General features: G+C 49.3%; 1 protein-coding gene across 1 annotated transcript in view; it reads left to right on the top strand.

Moving 5' to 3' along the window:
- Window positions 1–3,998: 3,998 nt before the first annotated feature.
- CLCN1 (chloride voltage-gated channel 1) overlaps window positions 3,999–20,460 on the top strand; it is a 31,061-nt gene continuing 14,599 nt past the window's right edge. The window contains 13 exon segments of the mRNA XM_040643881.1: window positions 3,999–4,178; window positions 6,648–6,768; window positions 7,185–7,316; window positions 7,875–8,003; window positions 8,249–8,364; window positions 8,367–8,384; window positions 9,512–9,589; window positions 10,611–10,689; window positions 15,875–16,000; window positions 16,299–16,383; window positions 16,605–16,706; window positions 17,023–17,107; window positions 17,361–17,510. Coding sequence (XP_040499815.1) covers window positions 3,999–4,178; window positions 6,648–6,768; window positions 7,185–7,316; window positions 7,875–8,003; window positions 8,249–8,364; window positions 8,367–8,384; window positions 9,512–9,589; window positions 10,611–10,689; window positions 15,875–16,000; window positions 16,299–16,383; window positions 16,605–16,706; window positions 17,023–17,107; window positions 17,361–17,510 — 1,401 coding nt within the window.

The raw sequence follows: 20,460 nt of genomic DNA, 5'->3' as shown, positions 1-20,460 counted from the left end.
TTGGTAGGAAGCATCGGTGGGACCTGGGAGAAAGTGGTTGGGAGATACGGAGGAGGAGGAAAATTAAAAGATTTAGTTGAGCTGAAGCATATCAGCAAGTGGAGGGAGGAGAATTGGCTGAAGAACATAAGGAAGGCACAGAAGGCCTGCTGACGCTGCTTGGCTGCACCGCAGGAGAAAGTAGGGGCTGTCCTCTGGGGAGGAAGGGATGCAAAGTCTCAAAGAGGTTAAGAAATTACTGGAGCTGTGGGAGTAAGCAAAGTGCCCATTTCCAGCATAGGCAAGCTTTCTGGAGGTGTGGTATGTTTGGGCATTACGGAGCGAGGCGCTGGTTTCAGACCGGGATTGTGTGTCCTTCCCACCCCGCCCTTGAATGAGAGTATCAGGTTGAATTTCATAGCTCTCTTCCCTTCCCCCCTGCTACCTCTGCCAGGGATTCTCTGCTAAAATTATCCCCCTCTCTGAGCTGGGGGCTGCCCTTCTCTGCTGCTTTCCTCCATCCTGCTTCCTGTAAGGGGGAAGAGGAAACGGGGGCCGGGAGAGCAGAGCCTCCATTCGATGGAGGGGGGGCAGGGCAGGCGTTGTCTGGTCAGAGGAGGAACGCAGTAATAATGGCCACAGCCGAGGGAGCACCTATACCTTCACAGTCTGCCCTCCCTGTGGGCTGACGAGCTAGTCATTTTTCCCAGTCGTTTTTTTCAGAAGAGGGAAATGAGTCTTCAAAGGACTTCCAAAGGACTTCCAAAACACAGAAAAGGAAGAAATGTAGCTTTAAGGCCATGAACTCTAAAATTAAATAGGTTTTGAATGCTGGCTCAGCCTTTTGAGATACTGGAGACCTTGGCTAAGGTACCTAACCTCATGGAACCTCAGTTTCCCTTTGCTAAGAAGGAGGAAAATTGTTTCTCCCTTAAAAGGTCCCCATGAGGATTAAATATACATGGTAAATGACAAGGTATTAGGTGTTAAGGCCTTGCACTTGAGGATGATTAACTCTGGCACGATGAGCTTCACGATAACAGGCATTCCACTCAGTGCTTGCTCTGGGGGCAAACACTGTAAGTTTTTTGCATGCATTCTTTTATAACCATAACCCACTAAGTTACTGCCTTTCTGTAGAAAGTAAGGTCAGGATGTGAACAAAATGTTAGCTGAGTGTACGTTCCTTGCTAACAGTATTGGTTCTGGGACTTCCTAGCATGATTTTTTTTTCCTCACTTTTTTGGGAAAAAGTTTTTCCCACTGAACTGGGAGAATGAGCCTGAGACCAGAGACTATTCCATCTTTGTGCCGGTTAGGTAGAGAATAGGCAAAAAGTGTATCATGTTTGAAAACTGGAAGGGAGAGAGACCTGTCCAGGGCTATCAGGAAGGCCTTCTGTAGGTCTTGGAAGGGACCGAGGATTTGTCAAGAATTGGGGGGGCAGGGTCCAATGAGGAGTAGAGGAGAAATGACTATCAGTGAGTACATCTAGGGAAAAAGTGTGGGGTGAGGGAGTCATAGTTGCCTAGGTGAAACTAGGAAGTAGGTGGTCGTGGGTTTGGTGCTAGGCTGGATGTGCAGAGGGAAAGTGATGGCCGGAAGTCCTTAAAAGAGAGTGTAATGGTGTGTCATCCAGTGGGCTGGGGGGCCAGATTTGAAGAGGTCTGAAAACAAGGGTGTAACCCAGAAAGTTCATGCTTAAATTGATGGGATGCCAAGGGGCTGGCTTGTTCACACCCTCCTATACTCCAACACACACTTTCCCCTGCACATGTGTCCCATATGGTCATTTTTGACAACCTTCCTTCAAATAGCAATTCCAGAAGCCTATAGGTTTTACTTTTTAGTATCATGGACCTCAAGAAAATCTATTCAAAACCTCAGAAGAATGCATACCTTACACAGTATGTATACCTTACAGAATGCATGCATGCTTACAGATTCGTTTCCAGATGTTGGAGCTTTTCACAGAATCCTCAGAAACCCATCTTCCAAATAAGACCCTAAGCACAGTACCTATGGGTTGTTGGGTGAGGGGCGGTCATAGTTTACATTTTATTTTCTTGTTCTCTTGAAGGATGATAGCCCATGAGCTTTTAACTATTTCTGATGTCAAACTCAAGATAATTACAAATCCTTGCTCTCTAGCATTAGCAGCTGTACATTTCCTTGACCTTCCCAATTTCAGAATCTGGTTTTTAGAATTGCAGCTAGCATTTCTACTTGACTTGGTGGAATGAGGATTTTCCTAGTCCCACTGATTTCTGCCTTCAAATCTTGGAATCTCTAACCAGGTCCTCATTTTCTAAGGAATAGTAAAGAAATAGTCATTGTGTTCTTGGGATGATTGAGTGCCTGTAGAAACTGGCTACCTTCAGGAGAGCCATACTCCACAAAAGGTGAGAGTCTTTCTGTTTCCGAAGCCCCCCAAAGAATCTACTTTCACTTTGGCACGGTACTCTCCTTATTGAGAAAGTATTCCTTTCATCTATACCTAATCCTTAGATCTCTTGTGTTCTGCCTGCAAAGAAGGTGAATGTCACAGCCTTTGGTCCCTCAAACTGTCACATGTTTTTAATCGTTGCTGGTGGATTATAAGCCTTCAAGCTGTAGGATTTATGTTAGAAAACATGCTTTTATTTTTTTAAAAAATATTTGTCTAAGCAATCTCTATACCCAACATGGGGTCTGAGCTTACAAGCCCGAGATCAGGAGTCACATGCTCCATTAGGTGAGCCGGCCTGGTGCCCCACACAGCCTGCTTTTAATGGCATCCATCTCACCTGCTTTGGACAATTTCGATTAGCTGAGATCAAGATTTAATTGTAGACCAGATGATTGGTGTCCCTCTTCTGCCGTCCCTGACCTTGGAATATCCTGGGGCAGACCCTACCTGGTGACAAATTCTAATCTACACATTGGCTCGTGTTTGTAACTTTTCTCCTAAGGTGAAGAGTTCACAGGGCATGGTCCTAGGAAAGTCAGTTAAAAAAAAAAAAAAAAAAAAGTGACTCCAGATAGAGTAGTTTGGCCTTGGTCAAAAATTATTTATTGATCTGAAAAGGGAAATAGCAGAGTACTTCCCCGTCCCCACCCCCAGCCTCCCCCATGCCCCTGGCTCACTTCCCCTTCTCCCCTGTTATCTAACCTGCCCTGACAGACCTAGGCAGGTGCTCCACAGTCTTAACTAGAGGCTCAGTCCCTCCCCGAGAGTCCAGGCTTCTGGTGTGATTGACATATCTGTCTGGGAAGTGGGAGAAAGGCCAGAACCCAAGGCTGTTACCCCTGCTTCCCACACCCAGTGGGTAATAAGGGTGGGGTCAAGGGGATGACACCAAAGCATTATTAGCAGCCTCTGGCAGATAGAAATAGCAAAGCTGGAGGAGAAAACTGAAAATCGGATAGGTTGGGAGAGCTGGTCCAACAGATGAAGACTCAATCTTGGGACGATATCGAGCTGGGAGCAACCCAACAGGAAAAGAATGCAGAGAGGCACCAGTTACTCTCTCCGGTGAGTTCCCACCCAGTGTTCCCAGACCTTAGATCACTCCATCCAGCGCCCACCCCTCACCTTTCCCCGAATGGAAGAGAAGGCGGGGCCCTTGGAGGGTGCAGGTCCGTCACTCCCCGGGGAGCACACAGGTTGGAGAGCAGCATGCTGAGCCGCTTTCCATCCTGGTCTGAGCAATATTTAGAGAGGGCCCAGTGGCTTGGGGCTGGAAGCCTCCTTGTGACTATGGAGGGGGACAGTGCTCTGGCCCTGCTGAGGGAATTCCCTGTGGGGCTGTCCCTCAGGTTCTCCTCCCAACCCCTCCCCCACACTGCTCTTACACCTGCTTCGACCCCAAGCAGATCAGATGTGGCAGTGGAGGGGGGGGGTCATGTGATGGAGAGATGGCTATAAATAGCTGGGGGTGGGCATGCTGCCCCAGACGCCTTGGGGACAGGCGAGAGAACAGGCTTAAGGAGCTGTACTGGGGGGAGGACAGGGGCAAGGCCTGGCCCAGGGTGGGAACATGGAGCCAGCTGGGTCCCTGCGGCGTGGGGGCGAACAGAGCTGGTGGGGTAGTGCTCCCCAGTACCAGTATATGCCCTTTGAACACTGCACCAGCTACGGATTGCCCTCTGAGATTGGAGCCCTTCAGCACAGGCTCCGGAGGGATGCAGGCCCCCGTGCCAACACCCGCCCCACACAGGTAAAGTGCTAAGGGGAGGGGGTGGTGGAGTCAAGGAGATAGTTGTGTGATGGCTTGGGGGAACTGAGGAATTAGGTGAAAAGAGGCAGAAGTGTTAACCTTTTAACTTAACGTACATGGTAATGTGTTCAAAATATGAAAATCCTTCAAAGGGCTGAGCTCAGCTAAGCGTGCACTTACAGAGAGACCCATGCAGTTTTTTATAACCCTGACTAACAGAACACCCGAATCCTCGGGGGGAACGGCACAGCGACACATGCTTGACTAGCTCGTGCTTACATAACGGGCATGGAGTGATTGGTGTGGGAGCCCACACCTCTGTGTGCAAGCTGTCTCTTACACCCTCACCCCTACGCAGATACCATCAGATCTCTCCCTCCTGACCCTCCGTAGAACACACACAAACACTTCTGCAGATGGCAGAAGAAAGGTGCTGAGATAAGTAGAGGAAGCTAACTGAATTGCATATGAGTGTTCAGAGATACACCAGAGTCAAAATGAGCAGAAATGCAATCAAACTTTTGGGTGGTAAGAGCCTATTAAGTAGTAGGCCCCTGGGAGGGTAGAAGTGTATGTTCCCAGCAAGAGGGGATTGGGAGCTCATTGGGGGTGTCCAGGGATAACCCCCCTCAGGAGTGGGGAGTAGTGGGTTGCAGACCTCTGGAAAGGGGAAATGGGAGGGCACAAGCAAAGGAAAGCTTCTGAGGTTGCCATGGATAGACGTGGAGGTGAGGGTCAGTGAGGAAAGGTGATCGCAGAGTGTCATGGGATGGATCCTATCAGGACCGGGAAGCCAGACTTGAAAGTGTTTTAGCTAAAGATGGGTCCAGGAGTGATTAGGGGGACCTAGACGGGCGGGGAGCTGAGGGGTGTCTGCACAGGTGAAGTTAGCACTGGGGGCCAGGAGTCCATAGGATTCACGCTGCAGTCCTAGTCAGTCCCTGACATGAGGCAACCCTGGGCAATCAGTGGGGAGTGGGGACCCAAAGTCAGGGGAGGCTGGAATGGTGAGTAGAAGCGGGGGGCGGGGGGCACTTCTTAGGGAAGCTGGGGCCTGCCCTGGCCTTGGAACATTGGATAGGATGGGACAGAAAGACCCTTGTGGCCCAGGGCTCCTCTCACCCATGTTCACCAACCTACCTGGGTGGAGAGAGTGAAAACTAGTAAAAGGCACTTTCTGGTGACAGGAAACCAGGCAGACTAGCATGGAAATTTGTGTTGCAAAGGAATGGTAAAAATGTGGGAAGTAGAGGTGGCCTGAAAGCAAAGAAGAGGGGTTTAGACTTAAGTTTTTCTCTGTTTAATTTTTATTATGGAAAATTTCAAACTTAAAAATAGACCCATGTAATGAATCCTCAAGCACCCCTTACCCAGCTTCAACAGTTATCGATATTTTGTCGACGTTGTTTCAGCTCTTGTTCCCATGCGCAGCCTCCCCCCTCCACATACCAGCGTTTTTGTTCATGAGTCCCAGACGCAGCATCCCCTTCAGACTTGGGTTGTCCCTCCCCTCCCCCTGCCCTGAACCAGCTGGCTCTGATTTGGCTTTTTTAGGTGTTTCCCAGCCAGGGTTTGGTTTGCAGCACCCCTCCCTTTCTCCACCTGCCTGGGGCCAGAGGCAGCCGAGATGGCAGGTGGAGGGAGGTGCCCTAAGCTGCATGGGTAGTGTCTGCTCTCTGGGGCCAGGTGGGGCAGGGAGGGACACACTGTCTCCCTCGGTCACTAACCTCATCCCAGAAGACGAAACAGCCGTGAGCCGGGCAGTTAGTGTGAGCCTGTCCAGAACTGGGGCGTAAACTGCTGCTCATATTGTGAAATGAGATCCCTCCTACCCGGGCTTTCCCAGAACCAGCAACACGGCCTGGCCTGACCCTGGTCCTGGAGGACAGAGCTAGTGCAGTGGTGGGGGGTGGGGGGCAGACTAAAAGCAGTGAGAGCCCTTGCTCCCCCTGCCCCAAACACACGTGCTCTGCACAGCGATGCAAGCAGAGGGCTACCAGGTCGGAGGGGTGCTGCTCTGCCCTCTCCATTCTTTGTGAGCGTCCCTGCTCTGGGAAGTCCCTGACCGGGACTGGTTCCTGTGCGTGCACACGAGCACAGGGAGGTGAGGTGGATGGGCTTTCTCTGAGCTTGGCAGAGCCTCTGAGGTGCCTCAAGAAAGGCCAGACACACTAAGACGGAGAAACCAAGAGTTACCTGCTTGTCTGTCCTCACGGGTCCACAGCAGGATTCCTAGGAGGGAGGCCAGTGTGGAGAAGGGGGTGGCTGGGGTAGTAGACAGACGCTGACGCACAGGAAGCTGAGCCACGCACAAAACCCCTGATTGACACTGCCGTCCAGTCTCAGCAGAGTTCTTGTGCCTCTGCTTCAGACTTTAAAAAGCTGTTTTCCCTGTGGGTTTCTGTGCTTCTGGGTTGTCTGTTCCTTTTACCTCCAGCAAAACAGACATTTCCCATTCTTTGTGTCCAGATTTATGGCCATTACAAACAGCAATTCTCAGACAAGGAGCAGGATCCAGGGGTGCCCAAGAAGACAGGCTCCAGTGAGAGCGTGGACAGCAAGGATGAGGATCACTATTCTAAATGTCAAGGTGATGGGGCCTGAGGGCTCAAGGCATCTGGAATGGAAGGAGGTGCAGGGGCTGGGAGAGGAACTGGGATGTGCCCGCCCTCCACCCTCCCCACATCCACATGGAAGTCCTCCTCCAAGCAACAAGGAAGGGCATCTCTCCCTGCTTCCTCTCACTTTGCCTTGTTCCCTACTCTCCCTCCCATCCACCCCCAGGAAGTAAGAGTTTTAGAAGGCATTCAAGTATCTCATGGGGAATTGGACTGGGGTGCCTTCAAAAGGGGCAGGGGCAGCAGCCGGCAGAGAGGTGAAAAGAAGCTCAGTGAATGAGCCATAGAGCAAGACCCTGGGGCCCCCCTGCTCCTCCGCTCCAGTCCTCAGTCAGAGCCCAAAGTAGTGACTGGATAGCTGTTCTTCTTTGCCCTTCCCTCTTCCCAGGCTGTGTCCACCGCCTGGGACATGTGGTGAGAAGAAAATTAGGAGAAGACTGGATCTTTCTGGTGCTCCTGGGACTGCTTATGGCTCTGGTTAGCTGGAGCATGGATTATGTCAGTGCCAAAAGCCTTCAGGGTAGGTTTACCGTGGCCCTTTACCCTCAGCCTCTCCCTGCACAGTGGCTGTTTCTCCAGTTCCTACCTAGGACAAGTTGGGTGTGTTTTGGGAGGGGGTGTTGCCCAGAGGAGATCTGACCCAGGATAAGACCAGACCTGGACCCAGATCCATTTCTTCTGCCCCTTCACCTCTACCCGCCAACCTGACAGTGCCCCTCCAATCAGGTGACCAACTCATCCCCATTTTCCCAGGACTTTTCTGATCTGAGCACTGACCACCCCGAGTCCCAGAACCCCTCAGTTCTGGTCAAACTGGCACAGCCTCTAACAATGTGCCTGCTCGAGTGGGGTTGGCAGCATTGCCGTGGACTCCACCTCCAAGTGGGAACTTGAACAGGTCACATCACCTCTCACAGCTCAGGTTCCCCCATGGGCAATGAGAACAGCACCATCTTGTGAAGTCAAAAGGGATTGCTAGGGTGTGAGGACGCTCACGGCACACCAGTGTGCTGCGGCCGTGGGGGAGCAGTGATATTCCCGCCTCTCTGGGACTGAGCCCAGGCCCATGTCTCTGCAGCCTACAAGTGGACCTATTACCAGATGCAGCCCAACGTGCCTCTGCAGTACCTTGTCTGGGTCACCTTCCCGCTAACTCTCATCCTCTTCAGCGCCCTCTTCTGCCACCTCATCTCTCCCCAGGCTGTAGGTGAGAACGGCCCCACATCCTCCCCGTGTCATGTCATCAGCACAATCTTATTGGCCTGCAGACCTTTCCAGTCCACTTCCTCCCTCGCCCAACCCTACTGACAGCCCTTTCCTCTGCTCTGCCATCTTCCCCCACCACCGCCTCTTCCCCGACTCACCCCCATGGCCATGGCCATTGTCTGGACGTTCATCTCCCTTTGAACCTCTAGCTGGAAGCTGCACATAATCATTCTTTGACCCTCCTAGGCTCTGGGATCCCTGAAATGAAGACAATACTCCGTGGGGTGATCCTGAAAGAGTATCTCACCCTCAAGGCCTTTGTGGCCAAGGTTGTGGCCTTGACTGCAGGGCTGGGCAGTGGCNNNTTCCTGTAGGGAAGGAGGTAGGTCCACCAATACTCCAGCAGAGGGCAGCACTGAGCCCAGAGGGCGGTCTCCGAGCAGACGTGGGCCCTGGCACGGGGAGAGCCAGTGCCAAGGGGCACTAGGGAGGGGAAATCAATACTCAGGAAGGTCCTAGTTCTGAGGCAGAATGACAGACACATCCGAGCTTGTAGGAACTTAGAGCAGAGTCTTCCAGCCTGGGCACTGTAGACCTTTTGGGCTGGATAATTCTTGGTTCCGAGGGGCTGCCCTGGGCATTGTAGGAGGTTTAGTGGGACCCCTGGCCTCTATTCCCTAGATGCCAGTAGTGCCCCCTGGTTTTGGCAATCAGAATATCTCCAGACACTGGCAAATGTCGCCGGGGTGGGGGGTGTAGAGAATCTCCCCCAGTTGAAGACCACTGCCTTAGAGACACTCTGGACCAATTTCCTTGTTTTAATATGCGGAAGCTGAGACCCCGAAAGACACTGCTTTTTCCAAGGTTCCGCTCCTGTGCATTCTTGTCCTGCTACAATCGGGAATCCACACGGCAGTCAGATTTCAAAATGCAATCAGTACTGGCTGACATCTGCTTCAGAACTTCTAATGGCTTCCCAGTCTTCTTAAAATCCCTACTTCTTACTGGCGCCCAGGAGACCTGTGCTGACCTGGCTTCTTCTGCCTGGTCTCCGATCCTCCCAAGCTGCCCCTAGCTCACTGTGTTTGGGTGACAAGCTCTTTCTATCCCTCAATCACACAAGCTGTTCCAGTCCCAGGGCTCCTGCCCTTGCTGTCCCCTCTTCCTTCTGACACACACGTGGCTCACAACCTTATTTCAGTGGAGACACTACTCAATCTTGACAGCCGAGCACCTTCTCTAGTCCCCCATCGCACCCTCGTCTGTCCTGCCTCCTCCTCCCCTCACGTGCCCTCATCTTCTCCCCCCAGAGCATCCCTGAAATGCTGGTCCAGCCCCTCCCTTCCCCTTGGGGATGCAGTTCCCGAGGGCACACCCTCTGTGTTGCTCACTGCTGTATTTTGGGCACCTAGCTCGGTGCCTGGAGCCATAAAGCTTGTCCATGGAATGCCACACGGTCCCCCATCTGGACCCCCGGCCCCTGATCCATCCCCTGCTTCTCTCTCCCAGGGCCCTTTTGTCCACATTGCCAGCATCTGTGCCGCTGTCCTCAGCAGGTTTATGTCGATATTCTGTGGCGTCTATGAGGTAAGGTTGAGAAAGTAAAACGAGGGAGGGGCTGTGTGTGTTCAGGGCATCGGGAGGGCTGCCTTTGCGCTGGGCTGGCCGTGATGCTGAAGGGGGGCACTGCGCTAACCCACGCTCCCTTATCCTCCACACACATCCCACCCACCTATCCCAGCCACACACTGCCACTGCTGTCCCAGGACACCCCTCCCTTCTTGATCCACGCCCCTGCTCTGGGCCTGCACCCTGGCCAGTTCCTCTTCTGCCCTCCTGCCTACCCCTGTCCCTTTGTCTTCCTAGCCCCCACCCCATCCCTCGTGAGCACTGCTGCCTGCCCCAGCCCTCTACCCTCCTAGTCCTGCGTGCTTCTCTGTTGCAGACCGTGTCTGGGCAGCTTGATCTCCTGGTGTCGGCCTGCGCGGTGGGCGTGGGATGCTGCTTTGCAGCCCCTATCGGAGGCAAGTCCCACTTCCTCCCTACCCCTGTTGCCCAAGCATGGCTTGGAAGGGGGTTGGAATGACTGCCTAAGCTTTGGGGTGGAGAGGGTGCTCACCAAAGGGACTGGTGGGTGAGCATTCAAGGAGTGACCCAGATCACAGCCCCTGGTTTTCAGGCACCTATACTTTTCTACCAAAGGGCTATGTTTACCTTTGCAGCTGGTGGCTGTTTTATGCAGGCTTTATTGGTACTGTGCGTCTGAAGTCTTTTCTGTTTCTCTTGCTACTGACACTTCTTGCACGGGGCATCCCCACCTCCAGCCCCTCTCTCTGATGATCACTTATTAGCTGACCTGCCTTCCACATATTTATCTTTTATTTCATTTTCTATGTTTGGCCTTGCGCTATGAGGTCACTTCCTGTTTGCCAAACTAACTGAGTTTCTCTTGGCCTGGGAATCACTGGGGGAGAGGGGACCACTCTGATTCCCTGTGACTTAAGCCTCTCCTCCTGCCTTATTCCCCACCCTTGCTTGTTCTCTGTTCCTCTCTGCTCCCCGTCCCTGCCCCTCCCATCTGCCTGTCTGTCTGTCTCTCCCCTAGTAGCAGCCATACTATTACACTGACATGCTGACGGTGGGCTGCGCGGTAGGAGTCGGCTGTTGTTTTGGGACGCCGCTTGGAGGCAAGTGATTTACCCCCTCCTACATCAGTCCGCTGCCCGGGCTTGCTCCCTAGCCAGGTTTTGTCAGCATCCCCAAGTGCGATATTACCAGTTAAAACGAAAGTATGACAAGAATAGCAAACTTTTACTGAGCATTTACTATGTGCAAGTGATGTTCTAAGCATCTTTCTACATTCACTCCTGCTAAAAGCCATATGAGACCCACGGTGCAGAGGAGAGGGAGGAGAAAAATGATTACGGAGAGGGTAAGAGACTCGAGCAAGTGGGAGAGCCAGAAATGAAAACCCAGGCAGCCTCTCTGTTCCCCTACTTGTCTTGAATAAAGCCTGTTGATATTGTTGGACATGTTTACCTCCACTTACTACTACATCTTCTACCAGGGACTCTCCGCAGTTTGTTCTCCAAGGGAAAACTTCCATTTGGGCTTGCTATCAGGACACGGGGGTGTAGGTGGGCCTTACTTAGATTCACGGTCGGCTTTCACAAGGGCTTTGAATGGGAGTTAAAGCCCTGTAGCTCTCTGATGGCAACTTAAACCTGAGGTTAGCTCTTTCTGCACGTGGAAGGCCAAGGGTGGTTTTCAGACTGTTACCTTTGTCCTGGAACACTAACAAATGTTGTCCAGACAGAGAAAGCTGTTGTACCTCTTTATTTACACCCCAGTGTGAGCTGTAATGAGATTAACACAGAGGGATTACATGGATCATTCATTGGATTCATCAGTGATAAAAAGGACACCACGTTGACAACTGGGGAAACAAAATTGCAGGAAAAGCCTATGCTTCTTAAACACACCTCCTGTTAGAGGTATCTTTTCAATTACGAAAATGTCATCAGTGCCTTCGCAGAGGAGTGTTCAGTGGCTTGGCTCAGGAATGACATAGGGTTAAGCATTCAGAGTGAATGGAAATGCGCCCTGCTCACTTGTCCTGCCGCGGCGTCCGCATGCACAGCTCAAGGAGATCATATCAGCTAGCATCCTGTCTGCACTTGTGGCCTCAGCTCTTGTCCTTGAAGTCACTAGTTCCCACGAGTGAGGGGTGTATTTGAATTTCTGTACGCATCAGACGTTACACGCTTACATTTATACCCACTTTCACCTTTACTTACTCTTTTCACCTTACAAATCCAGAAGATCTAAAAAACATTTTTAGACAGGTAGACTTTTTAAATTTTTGTTTTTAATCAGTCAGATTCTTTTAAAATGAAGAGAATCTGTTTTTTTGTTTTATTTTTTTCCATAAAACTGGAATTTCTAGGATGAATGAGGAAGGTTTCTCTTGGTCCAGTGTAGACTATAGGAAAGATAAGAGAGTTACTGTTAAAACATGCCTCTTGATGCAAGAAAAGGTTCGGGACTGAAAAATTGAGATCCCATTTTCAGGATGTTTATATTGAGTACAAGTAATAAAGGTCCTAGCAGGTAGCTTTATTTGATTGTTTCTCTTTTTTTTAATGACCATAGAATAATCCTGAAAGAAAAACATCAGTAATAAGGTAATTTATTCACTATATGGCCAACTCTTAATTCCTCACACTAATGAAAGAAATCTGCTTCAACATTCTGCTAAAACAACAAACATCCTTTTGCTTCCCTCATCTGTCGTCTGGGTGCTGTGCGGGATCTCAGGTGCTCACAGCTGAAAGGGTGGCCGGGCAGACGAACTGAGCCTCACAGCCCCCGCAGAGAAGTGTCTCCAGGGCATTTTGAGCAAAGCGCAAGGAAGAGTGAGGACAGGGTACTCTGGACAGAAGAAACGGCATCATGTAGTCACGATCTGGGTGCTCTAGGCTCGAATCACAGTAGATGAGGGAATTGCTGGAGGATGCAGGGGAACTGGAATGAGTCTGCATGTGAAATGGGGCTGTGTCATGAAGGTCCTCAGCGGCCACGCACAAGAATGTAGATTCTGTTCTCCAGGCTAGACTTTGTCCAAATGTGTTTTACAGAACATAGTTCTCCACAGTGTTAATCGATGTAACATGTGAAAAGGGTCCCAATGTCAGATAAGTTGGAAAATACTATGTTAAACAGATAGGTTTTTTTTTTAAACTGGAAAAGTTATCAGAATGTTGGATATGCTGGCAGGCATCATGACTATGCAAATTGTGGCTCAAATTTGGCATTTCCCACGGAATTCTTTTTGCAAGGAACTTCTCATGAGACTCATAGTATCTCACAGGTAGACTTTGGGAAATGCTGTCCAGGGTGAAGGGGAGCCATGGAAGAATTCTGAACAAGGAAGTGACGTGACAAACTGTGCACATTTGTCCAATCCCTTTGGCAGATGTGTGTGGAATAGAACTGGCCTGTGGATTAGCAGGATTCATCCGAGATTAACAAGAAGGCTATTGTCATAGCCCTGATGCTAGATGATGAGAGATTGAACTGGATGGAGGCAGAGGAGAGAGAGAGAAGAGGATGATACGTAAAGGCGATAGGAAGTCAAATTGACGGAAACTGGACGTTGATTTTATGCGAGGTTATAAAGGATGAGCAAGAAAGAGCAATTTGGGCCAGCTCCTAAAGTTTATTTCAAAGAAAATTGGATGGACAGCAGTACTAGTAAGCAAGATGAGGAATATAGGACGTGAAACAGGTCTGGAGGAGTTGATCAATTTTACTTTATTTTTTTTAAAAAAAAGATTTGTTTACTTATTTTGGAGAAAGAGGTGGGGGAGGGGCAGAGGGAAAGAATCAGCAGGCAGACTACCTGCTGAGTACTGAGCCGGATCCCTCCACCCACGAGATCATGACCCAAGGCGAAACCAAGAGTCAAGAGTTGGACGCTTAACCAGCTGAGCCACCCAGGTGCCCCTGATTTTACTTTAGATATGTTGAGTTTTATGTTCCTGTGGCATATCCAAGTTATACCAAATAGGCGGCTGGATTGGTGAGGCTGAAGTTCAGGAACCGAGCTGAAAACATTGCTTTGCAACCCAGTAGCATGGAGGCAGCAGCTGAAGCCATGGGCATAAGTGGATTTGAGAAAGTGTGTCTGTGAGTAGCAAGAGCAGGACGCCAAGGACAGGGCCCTGGCCTGGGCAGAGGCAAGGGAGCTGGAAGCAGGGAACAGAGAACATCCAGGGTGGCAGAAGAGAGCCATACTGCAGAACCTCAGAGACCAGAGAGCTTCCAAAAGCTGTTTGTGTTTGTAAGGCTTTGTTTGCTTTTAGCAGCACATTTTCTCTTTGGCTCAGACTAATATTAAAATCAGTTCTCATTCCTGAGGATACAGTGACAGACTGCTAGGGAAAGCATCCCAGAACCACCTCGTAGGAAAGAAAATCTAGCCTAGGGTTTCAAAAAATGATTGTAAAATATTCATAAGTTGGATAGCTTACACCCCAACAAATCACAACTGACTTTGGTTTTATTACTGGTCAAGAAAAAGAGAGAGACTTGCTCCACCTGCTTCCCCCCTGTGTCAAATGGTCCTTTTAGCCTGAGGATGCAGCTGTCTCACCTGATGTGATCTGAGGAGCAGAGGCAGAAGGGGTGGCTGGCAGCTCTCTCTGCCCCCAATTCCCCCATCCCTCGCTTCATTTTCTGAAATTTCACCCATTCTGTTCTCTTTTGTTCTCTTTCCCTCTCGTCCTCTCCTCTCCTGTTCATCCACAAAACAAACACTAAGCCCTGATGATGTACCAGGCATGGTATCAGGTGGTGGGTTCCATGGAATTTTCGAGCCTAGGGAGAACTCAGAGATGGAAACAAATCATGACGTCTGCAAGAGCAAGTGCTCAAATAGTCCCAAACTCTGAGACAGGAGGGTGAGAGAGGGGCCCTTTCTACGTGGCGAGGGGCACTGGGAAGGCCTTCTGGGAGAGGGTGGCATTTGAGCTGACCCCTAGGGGACCCTCGGCCAAATGCTGCAGCTACTCTACAAGGGAGTAACCGTTGGGCCGCCGCCCCTTTGGTGCAAGTAACTTGCTGTGACTGTTACCTGTGAAATAGAGGGGGGACATCTTGAGGGATTCGAGAAATGTGACTTGGAATACAAACGGGGAGAAAAAATGGCTCGGGTGTGAGATGCTACCTGAGGGGGAAGACGGGAGCAGGTCTTAGGCCAGCAACCGTCCGCCATGGGGAGAAAGGGGGAGTCAAACCTCATCTGGTTGATGGTCTCTCATGGGGTCAAGCCTCTTCTCCATTCATCTGATGATATGCCTCAGTTCCCTGGTTTCTCCTCATCTTTGATCAAGATGAGGCTTAGCTAGGTCATTTTGTCAATTTTTACTTTGCATCTAATCAAAGTCCACTCCTTATTCTTAATACGTTCAGAGGTTCCTTTCTTTGCCATCTCTTACATCTTGCTTTTATGCCCCCCTTCGCGTTCCTTGCTCTGTCCCTACCCATGCTTGCTATTGGTCTATGTACCTACCTCCTCATTTTCCACTCCACCACCTGCTCTCGGAAACAGTACTATTTAGGGCTTTCGATTAGCTTGCTTTCTATCTCACTGACCTTTCTTACGCAAAATTGTTCTTCAACTTCTAGCCTCTTGGTTTTTCCCCTTGTTTTGGTTCTTTTAAGTCAGGTTTTTAATATTAATTTTTTAAAACTCTGGGTGAATCCTCTGCTTCCTTTTCTTGGAATATTGAGTATTGTCAGCTCTTATGAAGCCTTTTCGTGTTCAGTTTGCGTATTTGTTCCTTATAAAGTTGCCCGAAGGTATATGGTGCAGGGGAGGAGGAAGTAGGGAGAAGAGATTGAAGTGAATGTGAAGGAGAGTCCGTATAAATCCTGAGCTCTGCTTGCCCACTCTGCTGAGCACCCACTCTGGAAATGTTCTCTCTCATAACTTCTCTGCAGACTTGTGTAACTATGGATCTCTGACAATTGTGAATCCCACCCAACTCTACTTTCTAAGGGGGAGAGAGGGCAGGACCACCTGACCTTCCTGGTTTGCTGGTCAAGGACCATGCCTCCCCCAGCCCCACCTTCCCCACCTCCCCTCCGCTCCTCTCTGTATCTTGTTGCCCCACATGCCTGGCCTACAAACAACTGCCAGCATGAGCAAGTGTATGGTCTAGGGCACGAGGTTCCAGGAGACCATTACTTCCCACCACTGCTTCCCTCGTGATTCCGGGTTCAGCAAAAGCACCTCAAGCCCGCAGGGTGGGAGTGTGGAGGAGAGCCTCTCACTTTTGTCTGCACCTGACCACCTCCACGCCCCCGCAGGAGTGCTGTTCAGCATCGAGGTCACCTCTACCTACTTTGCCGTGCGGAACTACTGGCGAGGATTCTTTGCGGCCACGTTCAGCGCCTTTGTTTTCCGCGTGCTGGCTGTGTGGAACAAGGATGCGGGTAACAGGGCAGCCAGGGTGGAGGCTGGAACTGGGGCACGAAGGGAAGCTCCTTGGGGCAGTTTAGAAAAGGAAGGGATGGCATTATTTGGGAAGTAGGCCCAAGGCCCAAGGATCTAGGGCAAAGATCTAGGTCATGGCATTAGGAGGGCAGTGTTCAAGCATGAACTGGAAACTCAGTGGAAGAGGAGCCAGCGGCCTTAGAGGAAGGAAGGCACTGACCCTCGGCTGATAACTCTGGCTTCCCCCCGGGTTTCTGTGGCGCTCCCACCATGATGCCTGGCCTTTCCATTCAACAGTCACCATCACTGCCCTCTTCAGAACCAATTTCCGAATGGATTTCCCCTTTGACCTGCAGGAGCTCCCAGCCTTCGCCATCATCGGGTTAGTGGGGTCGGCTGCTCTGCTCGGGAACTGGTGAGCAAGGGGAGGGGGCAGCTTCGGGCTGGAAGGGGCCCCGGCTGGAAGAAAGTGGGACAGACGTGGATAAGTGTGAGTTGCTGCGGGCAGCAGGGCAGAAAGGGAGGGTGGACGCCTGGTGTTTGTTACCCGCTGCGGGCAGGTCCAGGAAGAGGGTTCCATTGCTTTATAACTTACGCCCTCAGGATTTGCTGTGGCTTCCTGGGAGCCGTATTTGTGTACCTGCATCGCCAAGTCATGCTCGGTGTCCGAAAGAACAAGGCCCTCAGCCAATTTCTGGCGAAGCAGTGAGTCACTGCCCTTCTGTGTCCTACCCTTTTCCATTCTGCTTTCTCCATGAGCCCCTCCCTTTTAATGTTTGTCAGAGACCGTCCTTGCCTTTAGGTGGCTTGCGATGAAATATAGAAGCCCAGATACTCCACATAGGAAGCGAGTGGCATGGTCTGCCCCTTGAAGGTTGCTTTTTGGTGGCAAGAACAAGAACATTCCATGTTTAAAGAGCTGAGGCTGCAGTGGGCTACTGAGGCCCAGCTCACCAGCTCAGTGTGGCATCCACTGAGGCTAACTTGGGGCGGGGGGGGCTCCAATCTGTTTCTTTTTCAGCCGCCTGCTGTATCCCGGAATAGTCACCTTCATCATCGCCTCATTCACCTTTCCGCCAGGAATGGGTCAATTCATGGCTGGAGAGGTCAGCTCCAGGGAGTCGGGGTGGGGGGGAGGGCGGTCAGGTCACTGAGCACATGACTGGGACTCAGCCAGGGCAGGGCCACAGCACAGACATCCCTCAGGCTTCTGAGCACTTTTGCCCAAGGGTAGAAGCTCTCCCCGAGAGAAGAGCAAGAGAGCCCCTTAAACAATGAGACCGGGGGAGCAGTTCTGTACAGTGCGCTAGTACGGGATGTCCTTGGAGACCTGCCCCCTTTTGCTTCCTCCTCTCACAGTTGATGCCTCGTGAAGCCATCAGTACCCTGTTTGACAACAACACTTGGGTAAAGCATGTGGGTGACCCTGAAAGCCTGGGCCGGTCGGCTGTGTGGATCCACCCACAGGTCAACGTGGTCATCATCATCTTCCTCTTCTTTATCATGAAGGTACCCCTCCTTGCACTCCTGACCTCTTAGATTTCTGTTTTCAACCTGGAACCCACGGTGTGGATAGGGTAGGAGAGGGTACAACTTTATCGGGGCTTTGTCCAACTTGAAAAGATAATAGCTATGAAACCAGCCTAGGTACGTTGCTCACCTATAGAAGTGAGCCGATATCTGGGTTAATTGCTCCCTTCATGTCAACTTAGCGATGTTGCCATAATTACCATAAGCCTGCTTAAGTTCCACTTGCTAAATGATTAAGACATCACAGCAGCCTAGTAAACAAGGACGAGACAGGGTTGAGCAATATAGATAACTGTGTAAATACCTGACATAAATTAACCAAATCCCCCCACATATTAATTAGGTACTTCATTCTCCTGTATCTGATTATCCATCTTTAGATGATTTGCTTATCCATTTTTTCCCCATCTACTGGATAATCTCTTTCCTAGAATTGCCAAAGAGATAAAATATTTAACTCAATTTTATCAGTGACTATAAATAATTTTTTAAGATTTTGTTTATTTAGAGAGAGAGCGAGTGTGAGCTCGTGAGCTTGGGGAGGGGCAAAGGGAGAGAGAGAGAGAATCTTTTTTTTTTTTTTTTAAGATTTTATTTATTTATTTGACAGAGATAGAGACAGCCAGAGAGAGAGGGAACACAAGCAGGGGGAGTGGGAGAGGAAGAAACAGGCTCATAGCGGAGGAGCCTGATGTGGGGCTCGATCCCGTAACGCCAGGATCACGCCCTGAGCCAAAGGCAGACGCTTTAACCGATGTGCCACCCAGGCGCCCCAGAGAGAGAGAGAGAGAATCTTAAGCAAACTCCCTGCTGAGCATGGAGCCTGACCTGGGGCTAGATCCCACCACCCTGAGATCATGACCTGAGGCAAAATCAAGAGTCAGACACTTAACCGGCTGAGCCACCCAGGCGCCCCATAAGTCATTTTTATACATGTTATTATTCCCTCTTTTGGTGGTGAGGCTGTAAGGATTTTGTCACTTTCAAGCCATTTTCTCCTTATTTCAGTTAGGAGACCAAAGCTAGCCTCTTCCATGTCTGTCAGTCGAGGACCATGTCTTCATAGGCTCCTCAGTCACTGCTTTATGTAAAGACATTTTTATTTCCACCCCCAGTTGTGACATCTATTACAATTGCTGCTTTCCCTTTTTTTTCGTTTCTTTTTCAGTGATTGCAAATGGTATATCTTGCCTGAATGATCCAACATTTTCCTCTGTATATTAGGGTTCTTATTCAAAAGGCTGTCCGCACTGAACTTTCATGCTTTTGAATACCTTGCTATTCACTTATTCATAATACATTTTGTGAATCTATATTTTCCCAGGATATGAGTCACTAAGTTATATTTACATTATAATAGCTGTGGGTTCATTTATTCCATAAATATTATTACACACCTCCCGTGTGCCAAATATATAATATTGGATTGTTGAACTTTTGCAAATCTCATGCTATGGTTGAAAAAAATGTCTTTGTTTTTGGCTCCTCCTTTAATGTACTTGTCAAGGATCCTGTGATTAAAGACACCAGGTGCTTGACACACCAGGTTCCAACTCTGTGACTTATATTCTCAGGATTTGCTCCGGGTTTCTGGAAGCTGTATCTGTGCATGTTCTTTCCCATTCCACTCTGTGCGGGTTCAGTGGGTCGACAGCTTCCATATTTTGTACACCTGCTTTATTAGGTCTTTTTTATGTCTTCCTTCAAAAGATTTGATATTTTTATTGTAAATAAGTTCTCGGTGCCTTGTTAGGGAATTGACTTTTGGGCTTTCAAGACAGAGTTCCTCTTCTCTAACTTATAAGTCCCAGCTTCCTGTAAGTAGCCAAGTCCAAGCTTTGATAGCATCCCAGAATTTGTTGTTCAAGGATAATGATTGTGTTTTCCTGATGTTCCTCTAGGCTGAACTATATGGTAACTTTGGGATCATACATACTTTTAAAATGTCAAGCTCTTGCAAAGTTTTGTAGAAACAAAATACTGTATATTTTTCAACATTTCTCCTATACCTCACCTCACCTCCCCAGATTCCCAAGTATATATCTGCATTTGACTTCACGGATTAAAGTGTATTCTGAGAAACCTACTTGGATTATATAGCAGGACTCAACTGTATGTCACTATTATTAATTTCTCACTGAATCACATCCTTGATAATGTTTACATCATAAGCATAACAGGGGAAGAAACTCACATATTTCCCGGGCTATATTTCAACCCCCACAATTTGCATCAGGCCTATGCCATTCCATAATATTTATAAACGTAACACCACGCGTTGCTATAAATCCATCATATTGTCCAATTATCACTGCTTCCAGCATTTTCACTTTTCTATTATTGGACACATATGCATCCATCCCTTTATTTATTCCTAAGTGTAGGTAATAGGCTACATAGACAAATTAGAATATGAAAGTGTCTAGAACTGTTTTTCCACAGTCTGCTTTGCAATTTAGCCTGTGTGGGCTTCTGGCGGTATCCATACAGGCAATAAGGTTCTGTCAGCTGTTGATGAAGGGAACTTCCGTCTTCCTCAATATCATCATGTTGTAAGTCAGCAGCTGCTACAATGGGTACGAATAAAATTACAACTTCTCAGTTTCCCTTTTTAGTAAGTCTAAAGTCATTACCTAATATCACTGATGAGCATAGCCTGAGGCTCTGTAGAATTCTCCATAGCACTCCTTCTGTGAAGGGTCTAAATAAAGTGGAATCTGTCATGATGGGTCTCTAGTTTCCCAGTTCTCTAGAACTGGGTGTTGAAATTCTCAAGAGTTATTTGTGTTCTACATTATTTACATTGCTTCTGGATCTTTCCTTTCATGTGCTAATAGCTCAAAAAGTTTGCTAAGCTCCTGTCATTCTTTGTCCTTAGGAGTTGATCACTTCAGTGCCCTCTGATCCTCATCTGTTCTAACACATATCT

This window comes from Ursus maritimus, unplaced genomic scaffold, assembly GCF_017311325.1.
Source record: "Ursus maritimus isolate PB19 unplaced genomic scaffold, ASM1731132v1 scaffold_3, whole genome shotgun sequence".
Classification (NCBI taxonomy): domain Eukaryota; kingdom Metazoa; phylum Chordata; class Mammalia; order Carnivora; family Ursidae; genus Ursus; species Ursus maritimus.
This window is presented reverse-complemented; position numbering and strand designations above follow the sequence as displayed.